Source organism: Miniopterus schreibersii (genome assembly GCF_964146895.1).
Source record: "Miniopterus schreibersii genome assembly, chromosome: 5".
NCBI lineage: Eukaryota > Metazoa > Chordata > Mammalia > Chiroptera > Miniopteridae > Miniopterus > Miniopterus schreibersii.
The window spans coordinates 38,141,286-38,157,147 of record NC_138106.1 but is presented as its reverse complement, the minus strand read 5'-3'; the positions used below and the strand labels follow the sequence as shown (position 1 = coordinate 38,157,147).

Genomic DNA, 15,862 nt, shown 5'->3' with positions numbered 1-15,862 from the left:
GTTGGTACATCTCTCTTTAAAAAAATTTTTGGTGTCTCATATATCTAAATATAGTACACTCCACCAGGCCAAAACAACACCCACAGTTCTTTTCAAAATAAACCTCTCTCTCTCTTTCTACTTTGAAGAGCATGTTAGGGTGCATTGGGACAGTGCTCTTAAGATTCTTTAGTGTCCTTTTGTCTAGCTGATATGCAGCTCTAGGCACTGCCTTAAATCTACATTTTAATGAAGGGTCTTACAGCCAGAACTTTAACATAATTTTTACCCTGAGGTCATTTTTGCTTTTAAAATATTTTGCTAATATAGAGGCTAGAGATGAGAAATAGTCTTATTTTCCAACCCTACTAGTCCTGGGCCCTCTGTATTTCCTCTAATTTCTGCTTGTACACCAAAGACTTACTTTTTCCTGAAGTACTTTGTCATATGCAGCTAGAAGTACATACTGACACTTGCAACATTCTACACACAGAGTCCCTCTATCAGATCCACAAGTTTATTACTGTATATTGTTCTACCTTCTAAATTGCCACAGGCAATTTTGCCACTTGTTTCATCATTACATGACTCAGGTCACCTTTTGTCAAGCCTCCTGAAGCAGTTTCCTCACCACTGGCCAGACTGAAGCCACATGTTCTAGTTTTTATCGCTGCAGTAGGATGAAGATATCATCCTAATTTGATGCCAATAATGGTACCTGTCAGAGAACAGTCAGGAAAGCAGAGCCTCTATGAGTATTGTGAGATAACAGCTATTGATGGGCATTAGAACTCATATAATTATAGGAGGAGCTGGGAAAGTGAGGGCCCCAGCTTGTCACAGACAGTTGGAGGACCATAGAAAAGTCACTAATCAGTTCTCCTGAAACCTTGGAATGGGTGGAAATGATGGTATTTGCTAAGGAATCCAAGATTTAAGCAAGCCCATATAAGGAGCCAAAGTGGGACTATGAAGGGGGAACCCATGGGGAGTGGTCTATGAGAAACTATTGACTCTGAGCAGCTACCACCCCTGTGGCTCCAACAGCAAGCATCTGATGGTAGGTTTGGGCCGCTGTTGTCATCAGAGCCAATAGTTGAAAAGAAGAGCTGAATGCACAATCAAGAGAGTGAGGCAAGGTATAGCATATTGGATACTTCTACATCTGTTCACGTCTGTATCTGATCACAAAACAACATTCAGAGAGTAAAAAAGACTGTTGTGTTCTAAACTCACACCAGTTCCTCTTTTAGCCAACACAACCCTGGAACTATACAGGGAAGGAGACTCTGGGGAATGTAGTTCCCAGGTAACTAATTGATGACAGAACAATCCAGCACACTCTCTGAAGATCTGCCTAAATTAACTCTGAAAAGCTCTTCAAGGGCCCAGAGAAGATATAAGAGGGACCCCAGGATATAGCTTTTGAGCAGTGACAAGCAAAGCCTTGAGCCATTGGGTCTGTAGGACAGCCTTTTGCTGGTTGGCCTCATGCCTTAAAAGAGCTTGAGTGTCATTGGCTATGGAATCATGATGCTGCACTTGTGGACCAGGAGCCACCACCTGCTAAATAATGACCTTGTCTGATTCATTTCATCAGAGCTTCAGGTTTCTCATCTATAAAATGAGAATGATCACTCCCAAGCTACCTTTTCCATACATTGCTATGAGAAACCAATGGGTAGCTGCCTATAAACTCTGATAACTTTATAGATATGTGGAGAGCAGCTGCAGCTGTCCTCTCACAGAAATTTCACCAATGTTTCTGTTGCACTGCCTTAGTTTTACCTAGGAATTTGTGCTGTTTCTACTAAGGTAGAAAATTCATAGAGAACAGACTGGCTCCTCCTCCCTAGGTCTCTCTTCCAGCTTTCTGTCCTCAATAGAAATCTGTTGTGGTGGTGGGAAGAGAGGGGTGGTTGAGACCCTGAATACCTTCAGTCCATCGATTCCCTCTGTCTGGATGCTCTCAACCCTCCACTTACTATTTCTACCAGCCTACATCCTACTCACCTTTCAGTCTCCACCTCTTCTTCCTAAACGTTTTCTGAGTCCCCTCAACTGGATGCTATTTTTCCCCCTTTTTAACCCCCCAGGACTTCCTGTTTTTCAATGCAATAACCATACCCTGGCAATCCCTTAACACATACTCATTTGAGTCCTTACCTTATTCTCCTACTGAAGTTCACATTCCCAGAAGCAGGGGGCTTGCATATTTAGCTCATGTAACAAACAAGTAATTTTTGAAATTCTCCACATTACAGTCCAGACAGAACTTGGTGTATAAATAATTGTTGAATTAAGTTGAAAGAAAACAAACTGAGGACATGCTTCCGTGAGTCAGTGCCCTAAATAACAATAGCCTGAAAGGACATGGTTGCCCATAGTAAGATGTAGAAAAATGAAAAGTCTGTAATTTCCAACCAGGTGGTTCTTGGTTCACTATTATTATGAATTTTGCATCTTCCTGTGATAAGGTATTTCCCTACATCATGTTAATATGATGACCCTAGAAATAGGACAGTCCAAACAGAAACCAGGGCTCAATCTTCCACCTGTACTCAGAGCTAAATTATTTTTATAGAATTTTACAATTCATAGCAGCAGCTGCAAATATTAACCAAGGCCAGTGACCCCCTCTGTTTAGGTTATGGCTGGAACTTTCACTAAGCTACATCCTCTCTGGGAGACAGTCCATACACTCAAGATAAGATTTCAAGAGGCCCTTGAGCCAGAAAAGTTGTTTGTCAAAGTGTCTATGTCTTTTGTCACGGACGCTCTGAGTTGGTGGGTTCCTTTCTCCAGGGTCAGAAAAGTTCCAAAAGCAAAATTGATATCAGGAAATGCTTGTGATTATCTCTCTACTCTTAAGCAAGTCACTTCCCCTCTCTAGACCTCAGTTTCCTCTAGGAGGGCAACTGAAATAGCTCTTAAAAGTCCCTCCCTTCCAGCTCTGATATTCCAGGATTCTATTCTGAGCTGCAGGCTAAATTCCCAGGGCCCCAGGGCCTTCTCTTTCCTGCTTCTAAAAGTATATATGGTTCAGATTTTTCCATGGGTCTCAGCTGGAACATACTTACCTGTTCTCTAAAATAGTGTGGCTCTGCAGGTGGTGACTTTATCTGCCATCACGAAAAGGTCCTTAAGCCTGGAATAGATGAGGAGGGAGGTTATTTATCACAGACCTTCATTAGGTCTCACCCTAATCCTATCTAACTTGGTTTCACTTAAAATTGTCCATGCTACAAGCATTATAGAAACCAAAAGACCTTGAGAATACTAAATTACAGGAAGAAGACTACTGTGTCTGGAAGTGTTAATGTTTAAGACATCACTATTCATGAGTAATTGATTTTGTATTATATGGTTATAGACCACAAACAAGTTGAAGTTTATCATATCCTTTAGCAGGAAGCAATTTGTGTGTTGAAACTCCTGCTGACCATCTTCTAGTATGTACGGATGGATCTGTATATATGGATATGATGACTTACTAAATAATAGTATGCCAGAATTGGAAGAGAACATAGAGCTCAACTATTTCAAACCCTTGTTTTATTAGGTGGATAACTGAGAACTAAAGAAGAGGCGTGCATATAACAGTTTATGGTAGATCAGGAATAAGGCTCAGGACCGCTAACTACACCTTGCATTACTCCAAAGCAGTGGCCACCAAGATAGTTCACTCCAGCTCAGTTACCCACTCATAGCAGAAGCCCTTTCCCAGATCCTTACTCTAAACCTATTTAGTCTTGTTATTATTAAGTTCTAAGAAAAGCAGCTTAACTTTTTCTATTTTACAACATATTTCAGCTAACAAACTCAAAAAAATACACAAAATAAGACACCACATAAGTGCCCATCAGTAGATGAGTGGATAAAAAAGCTGTGGGACATTTATACCATGGAATACTACGCAGCCGTAAAGAAGGATCTTGTACCCTTTGGGACAATATGGAAGGAATATTATGCTAAGTGAAATAAGCCAGTCAGAGAAAGACAAATATCACATGATCTCACTTATATCTGGAATCTAAACAACATCATAAACTGATGAACAAAATCGATTCAGTGACATAGAAACATGGAACAGAATGACGAATCTTAGAGGGAAGGTGGGGGTGGGAGGGTGGTGGGGAGAGAGTAACCAAAGAATTTATATGCATGTATACATAACCTATAGACACAGACAGACAATAGTGTGCTGAAGGCCTGGGATGGAGAGTGGGTACAGGGTGGAAGGGGTCAGTGGGGGAAAAGGGGACATCTCTAATATTTTCAACAATTTAAAAAAAAAAAGGACACTTAAGAATTGCAAAAGCATTATAGTCTGGGGATAATCAATGTAGAGCAAGCATCATTATACAATGCAATATCCCCAATATGGTCGATGTCCATAGCAGTCCCTGGGTCTCCAAGGAAGGGTTAGCATGCTTCACCTAAGAAAGCAGGGATTTGTATAAAGCACTTTAAGAAGCATTACACCAAAAAAAATTTTTTTAATTATAGTTAAGTAGAACTTCAGCTATCTGGAAAACTCAGATAATGAAAATAACAGACCAGCTGTGATGTTCAAGGAACTGACATTTCAGCTGCGTGCAGATAGGCACGTTCTACAGTAATAAGTCTGGTAAAGTTTGGCTAGTATCTACAGAGAAAAGAAATAAATAGCAAAGCCATGATCTCATCTTCTATTTACACTTCAATTCCCAAAGTTAGTGATTAATTGTCTTTGTGTTTTGTTGCCAGGGCAAATTGTTTTTCTTTAAAACTCCCACTTATTTTAAATAAATAAATCATTAGTTTCAAAACAGAAGTGTCAAATGTCAAGATACTCTGGCATACTAAACTAATGAACAAAACAATGAATTCATTAGGATCTGCTAGAGATAAGCAGCTTTTGAGAACTTTCCTTTAATGACTTTCAAAGGAAGCAGAAATCATTCTTGGTGAGAGATTTTCTTACGCATCTTGACTAAAACATCAGTCTAGAAGCTGCAAATACAAATACAAGCTTAAAAGAATTGGTTAGGGTGTAAACAATAGAGTCATGGGTAGGCCAAGTATTTGTGGTCAAATAAATAATATCAAACAGCTGCCATCCTGTGATTCCCAAATCAAAACACACAATCACCACTAGGCAACCAGTTTAAGATCTCTGCTTGTGTCTCTGAATTTCCACTAGGCCTCTGGCTCTTCCAATGTAGTGAATTCTTTTAGCAAATAGGCAATTTTTACATCTGAGTCTTAGTACAAACATACACAAAATTAACTATTTCTGGATGATCTCAGTAGTTTGAGTACTAGTAAGAATACCTATTAAATATGGTTCTGATGACATGACTTCCCTGTTCAAAAGTTTTCAATGTCTTCCCTTTACTCACAGAATAGTCACTTATTATGACAACCAAGGTCAACCATAATCTAATTTCAGCCTATCCTTCTAAGTGCATCTCCTACAGTCTCCCCATATTATCTGGCTTCTTACTGTTCTCAGAATGGGTCTTGTACTTTGAGTTTTTGATAAAAAAATAACTGCTCTGTGCCAGGTCCTGTTCCATGCGCTGAAGACACATGTGTAAAGAAATCAAAGTCTTCTTGCCCTGCAGCTTACATTCTAATGGGGACATTTCACCTCCTTCTGAGTGCATTCCCAGTGCTTGTTTCCATTAAACCACCTGTCACACCGTATAATAGTTCTGTGTATGTTTTCATCAGCCTGAACACTGTTTCCCCATGCACCGTTCTATGTCTCATTCTTCTCTCACCATCCTCATCACCTGCTTTGCCCAGTTTCAGGCACACACTGAATGCTCAATGAATGACCTATATTGTATATAAGGGTTTTTTTCTTTGGAAACGTGGTAAGTTTCCCTTGTATATAGAGTCCATCTGTGAGGTGATCTCACTCCCCTCGAATTTTAACATTGAGTTATTTTCAACCAATAAGCCATTTGGTTGTCAACAGGAATGACAAAGGTCAAGCTACTCCTGATGGACCTAAACAAAATGGTTGGAACAGTGATTGCACGCCACTTTGACTTAACCTGTAATGTGTCTTTCTTTAAATCCCGGAATCCTTAATCCCTCCTCTTTGGGTGTCCCAGGCTGCATGGGCAGCCCCTCCCTCTTTCCTACTGGAGACAAGCAGAGAAGCTAATTTGGGAAGCTTCTCATCCTGTTCCCTTTCTCTTTGACCTCAAAGGTAGAAACTGAAGACCAGTTGCTGGCAATCTTCTGTGGCAGCGAGAATACAGACACTGAGCATACCCCTGGCCAGGAAGTGGTCCTCTCCCCTGGTTCCTTCATGTCCATCACTTTCCAGTCAGATTTCTCTGATGAGGAGCGATTCACAGGCTTCGATGCCCACTACATGGCTGTGGGTAAGTGAGAAGTGAGTGATTCTTCCCCAGGCCTCCCTTTCTCACTAAAGATTAAAAGTTCCTTGTGCTCTCTTCTTTATAATGAATAGCTGTATACTCACCACACAGATTCTACCATGAATGTCTTACTGCATTTGCTCTATCACATATCTATCCATCTGCTGACTGGTGACTTGGAGCATCTTTTCATGTGCTTGTTGGCCATTTATATATCCTTTGGGGGGAAATGTATGTTCAAATTTTTTAATTGGATTGAACACATACAACTTTTTTATCTTTATATTTCCAATGCTTAGGACAGGGCTTGACCCCTCGAGGCAACACAGAAAGAGAGAGACAGCTTGGAGTAGAAGTGAAAAGCCCAAGCTATGGACAGGCCACCTGGATTGAATGCTCCCTCCACCACTTACTATCTGTGTGACCTGGAGTCAGTTAATTAGTGCCTCTATGTCTCATTTTTATTATCTATAGAATGGGGAGAGTAGCAGTCCTGCTTGCTACTGTCATAATTGCTAGAGGACAGTGGCACCACCGGGAGTCAGCTTACTTAGGTTTGAGCCTGGCTCCCTGTAATCCTGGGTAAGCCTCTCCCCTCTCTGAGTTCCAGTTTCCTCGTGTAAACAGAGATAATGGCCAGTTCCAGGCTTCGTGTGAGCATTAATGATGAAATGCAAATATCTCCCAAAATAGCGACTAGCCCAGGCTAAGTGCCGCGGCAGCGCTGGCTCTTGTCCCGCATCCCGCACGGCCTGACTGACCGAGAGCCTCTGCCTGCCCGCAGATGTGGACGAGTGCCGGGAGCGGGAGGACGAGGAGCTGGCCTGCGACCACTACTGCCACAACTACATCGGCGGCTGCTACTGCTCCTGCCGCTTCGGCTACCTCCTCCACGCGGACAACAGGACGTGCCGAGGTGCGGCCCGGGGACGCCCTACTCACTGCCACCATGTGCCATGCTTTCCAGTCAGGTTAGGGAGGCTCGGAGGAAGGGCAGGTATGCCGCAGGAACAACTGCAGGCGAAGTCGCAGAGCTGGGCCTCTAGGTGCCACGTGGATGGTGCTATCGAAATGCCCAGCCGCCCATTCGGGCTGTCTTTCCTCCTGGGCAGCAGGAGTCCCTGCCCGTTTCTCCCGATCTCCTCTCCTACGGCAGGGACTCGATCTGGCCAAGTTAAGGAAAAAGGCTTTCCCGGTCCTCTCTCTGAGCCATGAACTAGGCCTCACTCAGTAGTTCCTTTTTCTCTTCTCTCCCGTGGCTCTTGAGTTCCTCTGTGATAAAGAGAACCCTAGTCCAGAGCAAAGAAGAGAGAGGAGAGAGGCAAAGACAGAGAGAGCAAGAGAATATCTCCTCCTTGCTATCTCTGTTTTCATCTCTCATCAACATGCCTATTCCGCCGTAGCCTCTGGGCTGAGCAGAGGTGGACAAGCAGAAGGGTTTAGCTACTTTCCATGAAGACCATCCTGGCTACTGGGAAACAGCCACACTAGCAAATGATGAAAAGTAGTAAATGCTGTACACGAAGCGTGGCCACAGCTCCATCAGACCTGAGTCTGCCTGAGGAGTGGGCAGCACGTCCCAAAAGAATAAGAAAAGGAACGTTCCAGGCAGAGAGAACAGCTTCCACAAACCTTCCAAGGCCTTGTAGAATTTGGACTGTTTGGGGAATTACCAGTAGAGTGGTGTGACTGCAGCGTAGGCATCTGTGTTCTAGAACAATCCCTTGGAACTGAGAGGGATCATTGGAGGAGGGCAGGTTGGAAACAAGAATTCCTTTCCTTTCTCCTTCAAAAGCTTCTACGTGCTTCTGAATAAGGTCCCTATATGACCCATCAGTAGAGAGCAGGCACAGAGAGGAGTTTTCTTCTAGAGAGTTAGACTCTCTATGGTTTCCCTTCAGTAAGTTCTTGAGTATCTACTATACACTGAGTACAGTGCAGGCTAAGATTGAGCAAGGTTTCTTGATCTCTTTTTTCATGTTTACCTGTGCCTCCAGGAAATTTTTAAAACATTATCTTCCTAATCTTCTTAATATCTTCCCCTGAAATATTAACAAAATTCCCCATGGAATTTTAATACCAGAAATACACTGTATATATTGTTCATGTACTGCATGCCTATCTACGTACCATTTATAAAACGGGTAAGACTTTCCCCCACCAAGAACCAATTTTTACCGCCTTTGGGTCAATATCATCACCATGAGAATGCGTACTGTAGAAAATGAAAACAGATGGGAATTCAAGTGACCTGGATTAAACCTTGTTCTACAGCTCAGAGGGTTGGAGCTTCAAGTTAGTCACGCCCCCTTTTCTGGGCCACAGTTTACTCATTTGCAAATGAACAGGATGAACAGGTGCTTAGAAAAGATTGACATCTAGACCTAGCATGGGTGAGCCCAAGGCCAAAGGTTCAGAGGCAAATAAAAGGACCTTGGCAGAGCTAAGCCACGGCCAGGATCCCAGGATACTGGGTTGTTGGTGCAGCAATGCAGTGGGGACAGAGCAGAATCTCTGAGCTCAGGGGACTTACAGTCGTGTGGGGACAAGAAAATCCACAAATAAATCTATCACATAGTGGCAAGTAGTGGTCAGCAGCATGAAGGGAAACAAAGCAAGGCCAGGGGCCAGAGGTGAGGGTGTGTGGAGCGATCAAGGCAGGCTTTGAGCAGAGACCTAATGGAGCTCTGGGCTGAGGGGAGAGCAGGACAAAAGCAGTCCAGACATCCCCCTCCACCACAACTACTCCATCTCAAAACCTTTCCACCTTAGACCCTGCTTCCCCTACCCCATACCTGAGAATCTGATTAGAAGGCTTATCACACTCATTGCTTTGAGTTTTGACTCTGCAAATTACTAGGTGTGTGGCATGGGTAAATCACTTCCCTCACCGAACTTTGGTTTCTCCATCTGTGACATGGGGATAATGATTCCTTTCCTGCTTTCTTCTCGGGACCACTGGGAAACCAGAGAGTAACATGTAAGACTGGAGTTTCTGGGCCATGGTGTGGTGTGTCACTTTGCTCTGGTATGTTTCCCACAGTGGAGTGCAGTGGCAACCTCTTCACCCAGAGGACTGGTGTGATCACCAGCCCTGACTTCCCCAACCCTTACCCTAAGAGCTCCGAATGCTCCTATGAGATCAGACTAGAGGAAGGTTTCATGATCAGCCTGCAGTTTGAGGACATTTTCGACATTGAGGACCATCCAGAGGTGCCTTGCCCCTATGACTACATCGAGGTAAGCCTACAATGGACCTTTGCCCTGGGGGGTGCTGGAAAATCTTGCTGAATTGAGAAAATTTATATTCTTGCCCTCTACCTTCTCCCAGGATAGGGGGCCAAGCAGCTTACTTCCCAAAAAGTTATTACTTAAAATAACATCTACCAGCCTAATCAGATCCAGTCTAAGGATCTTCCCTGATCCAAAACTAGCTGCTTGGCCCCCAGAGAAATCCCTTTTGCCATGTAACGTAACATCATCATGAAGTAACACCAGGGGTGAAGGTCATGGGGACCACCTTAGAATTCTGCCCACCACAAAAAGTTTTTCAGGAACTCTGCTGTGACCCTTATTCAGGTACTTAACCTCTTGCAGCTTTATTTTTCCCCTCTCCACAGTAAGGGTGACAAGATGCAGATATCACCCAGGGGTGTAGAAGTCACTAAATGAGGGTTCAGGAGTTCTCATCCTCAGAGATGGAAGGGAAAGAGTTAAAGGCATGGGAAAGACCCAGGACTGGGGGTTGGGAAATCTGGATCAGTGAATAGTAGCTATTCCCTTTCCTCCATCCCACTGCCTCTATCCTAGTCCAAACCCTGTTATCCCCTTCTCAACAGCAAAGCTTCCTAGCTGGTTTCCTAGCTTCTACTCTTGGCCTACACAACCTGTTTTCCCATAACATCCAGGCTGATCTTTATAAAAGTTAAATTAGATCAAAGTTGCACTTGGAAATAAACATAAATTCCTCAACACGATGTGGCCCTTGCCTGCCTTTTCAACCTCATGCCATGGCACTCCCTCTGTTCCAGCCACACTGGTTTCTTTCCTGTGCTTAATGCTTCCCAAGCTCTTTCCCACCTTTGGCCTTGACCTTCACATGTGTTGTTTTCTCTGCCTGGAAAGTATTCTTCCCTCCCTCTCCAATGACAAGCTCCTACTCATCTTACATGTCTCAAATCCAATGTCACCTCCTCAAAGAGACCTTCCCTGGCCACCTATTTAGAGTTATTATAGATCATATTAATGGTGAATTATATAGGTCACATAGATTTTACTGCATAAATTATAAATGTATAGCATATATTTATTGTTCGATATCCCAACAAGACTGAAAGTTCTTTGAGAACAGAGGCCTTTTCTATCCTGTGCACGTGGAAAAGGTCTGCCCCTCTCTGAGTCATAATATGTTCATCTTTGAGCAGAGGATTATTAGTTGCCTTGTCCACTGTCAGGGCCATTGTAGATTATAAATTCAGGAGTGGAGATGGAACTATCTAATGAATGGCAGTGTCCACTAGAAATGTAAGTGAATATTATGGTTCATACGAAGGCTTCCAGAAAACCCCAGGTGCAGTGTAGAGGTGGTCACTGCAGCACCCACTGCTGCTCTGAAGTGACCCCCTTTTTCTTCGTCTTGCCCCTCACAGATTAAAGCTGGTCCAAAGGTTTTGGGACGCTTCTGTGGAGAGAAAGCCCCAGAACCTATCAATACCCAGACTCACAACGTCCAAATCCGATTCCGCAGTGACAACTCAGGCGAGAACCGGGGCTGGAAGCTCTCCTACAGTGCGACGGGTAACTTGGTCATCATGGTCAGCCCTCACGAGCGGTGGCTGAGGGATGAGAAGGCACAGGTCTGGGACTCCTCTGGGACTGTGGCAGGACTCCCAGTTCTGCCACGGAGTATACTAAGGCACATTCTCTCTTCTGATTCAGTTTCTCATCTATCAAATGGGGTGAAGGGCAGCAATGATGGTGTGTTTGAACTTGCTGAACTTCAGAATCACATGGGGAGATTACAAAACAAAACTTGGTTTTTGAACCACAACCCCTCCCGCTGTGATTCCTTGAGCTTGGAAAAGACCCTTCCAGCTTCAGCCTTCTCCTAGTCTAAGGCAGGAATTTGGGTGTGGGCCTGTAACTCAAAACATTCCATTATGACAGTTTGCCTCCATGTGTTTTCCCCAGACTGGCAAAGCCCACAGGTTTCATTCCCCAAAACCCCAAGTCAGCCAGTCCCGGTCCAAACACTGACAGAGCCATTTGACCCAAGGGATATGCAATAACTTGAAAAAGAAGAGGGTGGACAAGACCACAGCTGGGCATGACTAATCCAGTTCAGATTCCAATATCCTGGCCTGGTCTGGCCTGCACTATCAAATTCAGTGCCCAGTTCTGGGGAGAAAAGTGAAAAAAATATTAACAAAAGAGATTTTGTCCAGGAAAAAAATGTCAGGGATAGCCCCAGGCCTAGGAATCCTGTCTGATTTAGCCTTTTGAAGAGAGGGCTCAGAGCATATGATCACAGCCAACACTTTGAGAAATGGTTTTGGGAAGAAAGAGCAATTGGAGTCATCCTGAGTTCCCCAAGAGGGCGAATATACCTGATGGCAAAAACAAAGGTATAAATTACAGTTGAATAGGAAACTACTGTTCCTTTAATCAGATGAGTCCAGTATGAAAGGTCCAAGTTTGGGAGGTTTTGAGCCCCCTGTCACTGTAGGAATACAAGTAGATGTTTGATGTCTACCATGGAAGATGTTATTAAAAAGAAAAAAAAGCATCAAAGCACTCAATGACATTTAATATGCTATCCAATCTTGAGTTCTGATTAAATCATCTGGTCAATCACCTCATTTTACAAAAGAGGAAATAGAGGTCCAAGTTGAAAAGTGATCTGCTCAAGGTTCCAGTAAGTCTTCCTCAGGGCTTATTAGGTCCAGGCCCCTAGTCCCCAGTTCTGTATTTTCTGCATCTCCATCCCTCCTGGCAGTCTACTGACTGGCCTCTCGCTGCCAGACTTTTCCTTGTTTTCTCACCTGCTGTTCTCCCATTGCTCCCCACCAGGGGAGGAGTGCCCAGAGCTAAAGCCTCCTGTCCACGGGAAAATCGAGCCCTTGCAAGCCAAGTATTTCTTCAAAGACCAGGTGCTCATCAGCTGTGACACAGGCTACAAAGTGCTGAAGGTACAGGGTCCTACCTGGGGAGTGGGAGCCACCAAGCCAGAGAAATTCTCCAGAGCCTCCCAGAACAGACGGGCTTCCAGAGCTAGTGATGGTCCCACCAGAGTATTTTCTAGCTTCCCCATAATCCTCCAACACACTCCAGAAATTCCAGTCTTCTGAAAATTCAAAGCATGTGTCCCACTTCTGGAAATGGCACAAAAGTCTTTTACCAGAGCATGGGCTGATTCGAATTTCAAAAAAATATAGGTCTACTCAGTCCTACAATCAGGACAAACAACCTTAACAAATTTGAGTCTTACTGGAGGAAACAGGGACGCAAAGCAGAGATTTTAGAAGTGGCAGACAGGTACGGCTCACTCTCCCACCCTCAGAAACAGTGGTTCTCCTAGGAATCACCTGCTTAACTTAAAAAAATGAAATCACCTCCGGGGCCTGTCTGACTTAATGACAGCAGAATCTCTGGGGTGGTGCCCAGTGATTGGTTTTTCTGTTATGTTGCCCAGGTGAGTCTGATGTGAGCCAAGCTAGAGGACCACTGCTCTCAAGGAATGGTTCTCGAAGTGGGGTCCCCAATGCAGCATCATCTCACTTGTTATAAAGGCAAAGGCTTGGTTCCCAGGCCAGACCCACTGAATCAGGAACTCTAGGGACAGGGCCCAGGAATCTGTGCAAAAGCCCTCATGGATGCTGATGCTCGCTCAGGTTTGAGAGCCACTGCTTTGAAAAAGGAGTCAAGGGTATAGGTTTCCCTTCAGACACAGTTGCCCAAACCCCTTCTCACGCCCAGCCAGGGGAAAGAATGGAGAATATGAACTCAGCATCTATCTTTCCCATATCTTCAAGCTTGCCCTTAGAGGTCTATGGTTGGAAAATCTCATGTTAGGACACCCAGGTTTGTTGTTTGAGCTGTTTGTACTGGAAAACCACCACCAACCCCACCTCTCTTGTCTCTCCCCACATCTCCTTCATGCTTCTTCCTAGGGTAATGTGGAGATGGACACATTCCAGATCGAGTGTCGGAAGGATGGCACATGGAGTAATGAGATCCCCACCTGTAAAAGTAAGAAAACAAAATCGGTTGATCATAAAGACCATGAGCTCCCCAGCACTGGTGGGATTCGAGCAGAGACCCACACAATGGGGACAGCTTGGTAGGCGCACTTTAAGAGAAAAGAGGCAAGAAGTCAGCAGACACATGAAGGTTGGACAAAAAAAAGGCCATTAATGTTTCTTTCAGTAATAAGACATTAGGATTCCAAAAGAAACTTTTGTGGGTCCCAGTTTACTTTCTAAATACTAATTTTACCTCTGCCTGCAGACAGATTGCCAAACTTGCTAAAGGAATAACATGTCTCCAGGTTTGAAACCAGCTCTGGCAACAGCTAATTCAGGAAACTATTTTGGCCTCATTGCCCAGAGCCAAGTGACCTTGCCAGTCTTGATGTGGCCGTCAGCCATATCCACTAAGTCTTCTGGGATAGCTTATGCTTTAGGGTTGTGGGGTCAGCTCAGTGGACGTGTGTGAAGTGGGGGACACAGTTTTGGGACCGAGTTCTTGCCTTGTCTCAGCTCCTAACCAACCCTGTGACCATGGACAGGATCCTTCTCCTTAACTATAAAATAAAGAGTTTGGACTAGCTTTAATATTCTATAATATATCCTGGTGGTTCTAACATAATGTAGTCCACCTAAATCACCTAGTGAGCTTTGTAAAAATACAAATTGTCAGTCACTACCTTCCCCCCCCCCCCCCATCCAGGTGATTTCAGTGCAAGACTTGTGAGGACCACAACTTTAGGAAACTCATCTAGAGTGACAGAAAAGGGACAAAAAGAAGTGAGGGAGGGAGGAAAGGAGTGTTTGCTTTAGGATGGAGAGGTCAGGAGTCAAGAATCAGGATTGGTCTCACCCATCCTTAATTCATGACTTCATGTAAGCTTTGGAGTGATGTCCTTGCCCCACCATATCCTAAAAGGCTCAGATCCATTGGTCTGAGGTCCACTCCCACTGCCCCAAGGGGACTCTGTCAGGGTGGGAAGCCCTTGAGGCAAATCCCAGGCAGATCTTTGGAGCAGAGGATGCTTGTTTTAAATTTTCCTTTTTTATATGATGATGTGGCTGGAGACAGAGCCCAGCGTGGGAAAAAGGAGGGGGACATGTCATGACTTCAACAAAAAGCTTTAACCGACATTTACTGGATGCCTGTGCAGAGGTTTATAGGGAACTCAGATGGAAAAGACAAGGTCCAGACCTGGAGGAACTCAAATGCCAGCAGAAACATTAGCCACCTCCTCCGCATTTGGCTAATATGTGTAGGGCTGTGGCTGGGTTCCACCAAGCAATGGGGGGTTTGGAAGGAGGAGCTAAAGGAGGGTGTGGGGTACAGAGGACAGAATGTGGCTTTGGAATCGGAAAGTTCTAGATTCAAATCCAGATTCAAACAGATGAAGGTCCCTAAGCAGTTTACTCAGACCCCTTTGGCCTCAGTTTCCTACATTCTTGATTGCCCTGGGGACCGTGTTAATGTATATAGCGTGCCTGCGGAGGAGCACCGGGAGTAAATAAAAGCTCAACACAAGCTTGTTTCTCCCCCCACCCAACTCCCTCACTAGGAAGAGGTTTTGTTTCTCTCATTCAAGCTTTTGGAAAGCAGGAGGCTTTAATAATAGTATTATTCCCTGATGAAATGCACACACTTTTTATTGTAACAGAAGTGTTAATAGAATTAGGCATTATTATATCCGATGCTACTCTTTTATGCGACTTTTGTCAGTATACAAAAGAATGCCTGTCATTTTGTGCCACAGAAAAGAGGAATATTTTTCTCCCTAATATGACCTGGTTCTCCCAGCACAGGCTGGATGGGCATTATTAGAATCCTTATTTAAACACACCCAGCATCTCTGCTCATCCCGGAGTAGGTATTTATCAAGCATCTCTCTGTCCTGGGCATGTGCCAAGTCCTAGGGGAGTGAGATGCAAAGATGAACAAAACTGAAAAGTTGAGAGTCCCCAGATCTTGTGGGGCGAGGGGGTGGGAACCTACAGGAAGTGTGTGCGCTGTGAGAAAACCTGCACCAGAACAGGAAGTAGAAATTATGTCGCCCTGGCCCTGCCACCACCTTGCTGTAGTGACCCCAGACAAGTTCTGCTCCATTCCGAATGCCATCTGTCAGATGAGGGTCTGGATCAGATGAACACAAAGCTTGCTCCAGGGCAGAATGTTATAATCCTCACGAGCCAGCATTTATGACTGTGCCAATTCTCTAAATGGTACAAATTCCACAATCCCAAACTGTCCTTCACCCTGGCTGT

The 15,862-nt window shown here is 44.4% G+C and overlaps 1 protein-coding gene across 1 annotated transcript in view; it reads left to right on the top strand.

The window, feature by feature from the left end:
• The window catches only part of MASP1 (MBL associated serine protease 1), a 58,260-nt gene that overhangs the window by 18,178 nt on the left and 24,220 nt on the right, over positions 1-15,862 (top strand). The window contains 6 exon segments of the mRNA XM_081138729.1: positions 6,185-6,362; positions 7,144-7,275; positions 9,403-9,599; positions 11,009-11,156; positions 12,429-12,547; positions 13,529-13,607. Of these exon segments, the coding sequence (XP_080994855.1) occupies positions 6,185-6,362; positions 7,144-7,275; positions 9,403-9,599; positions 11,009-11,156; positions 12,429-12,547; positions 13,529-13,607 (853 nt within the window).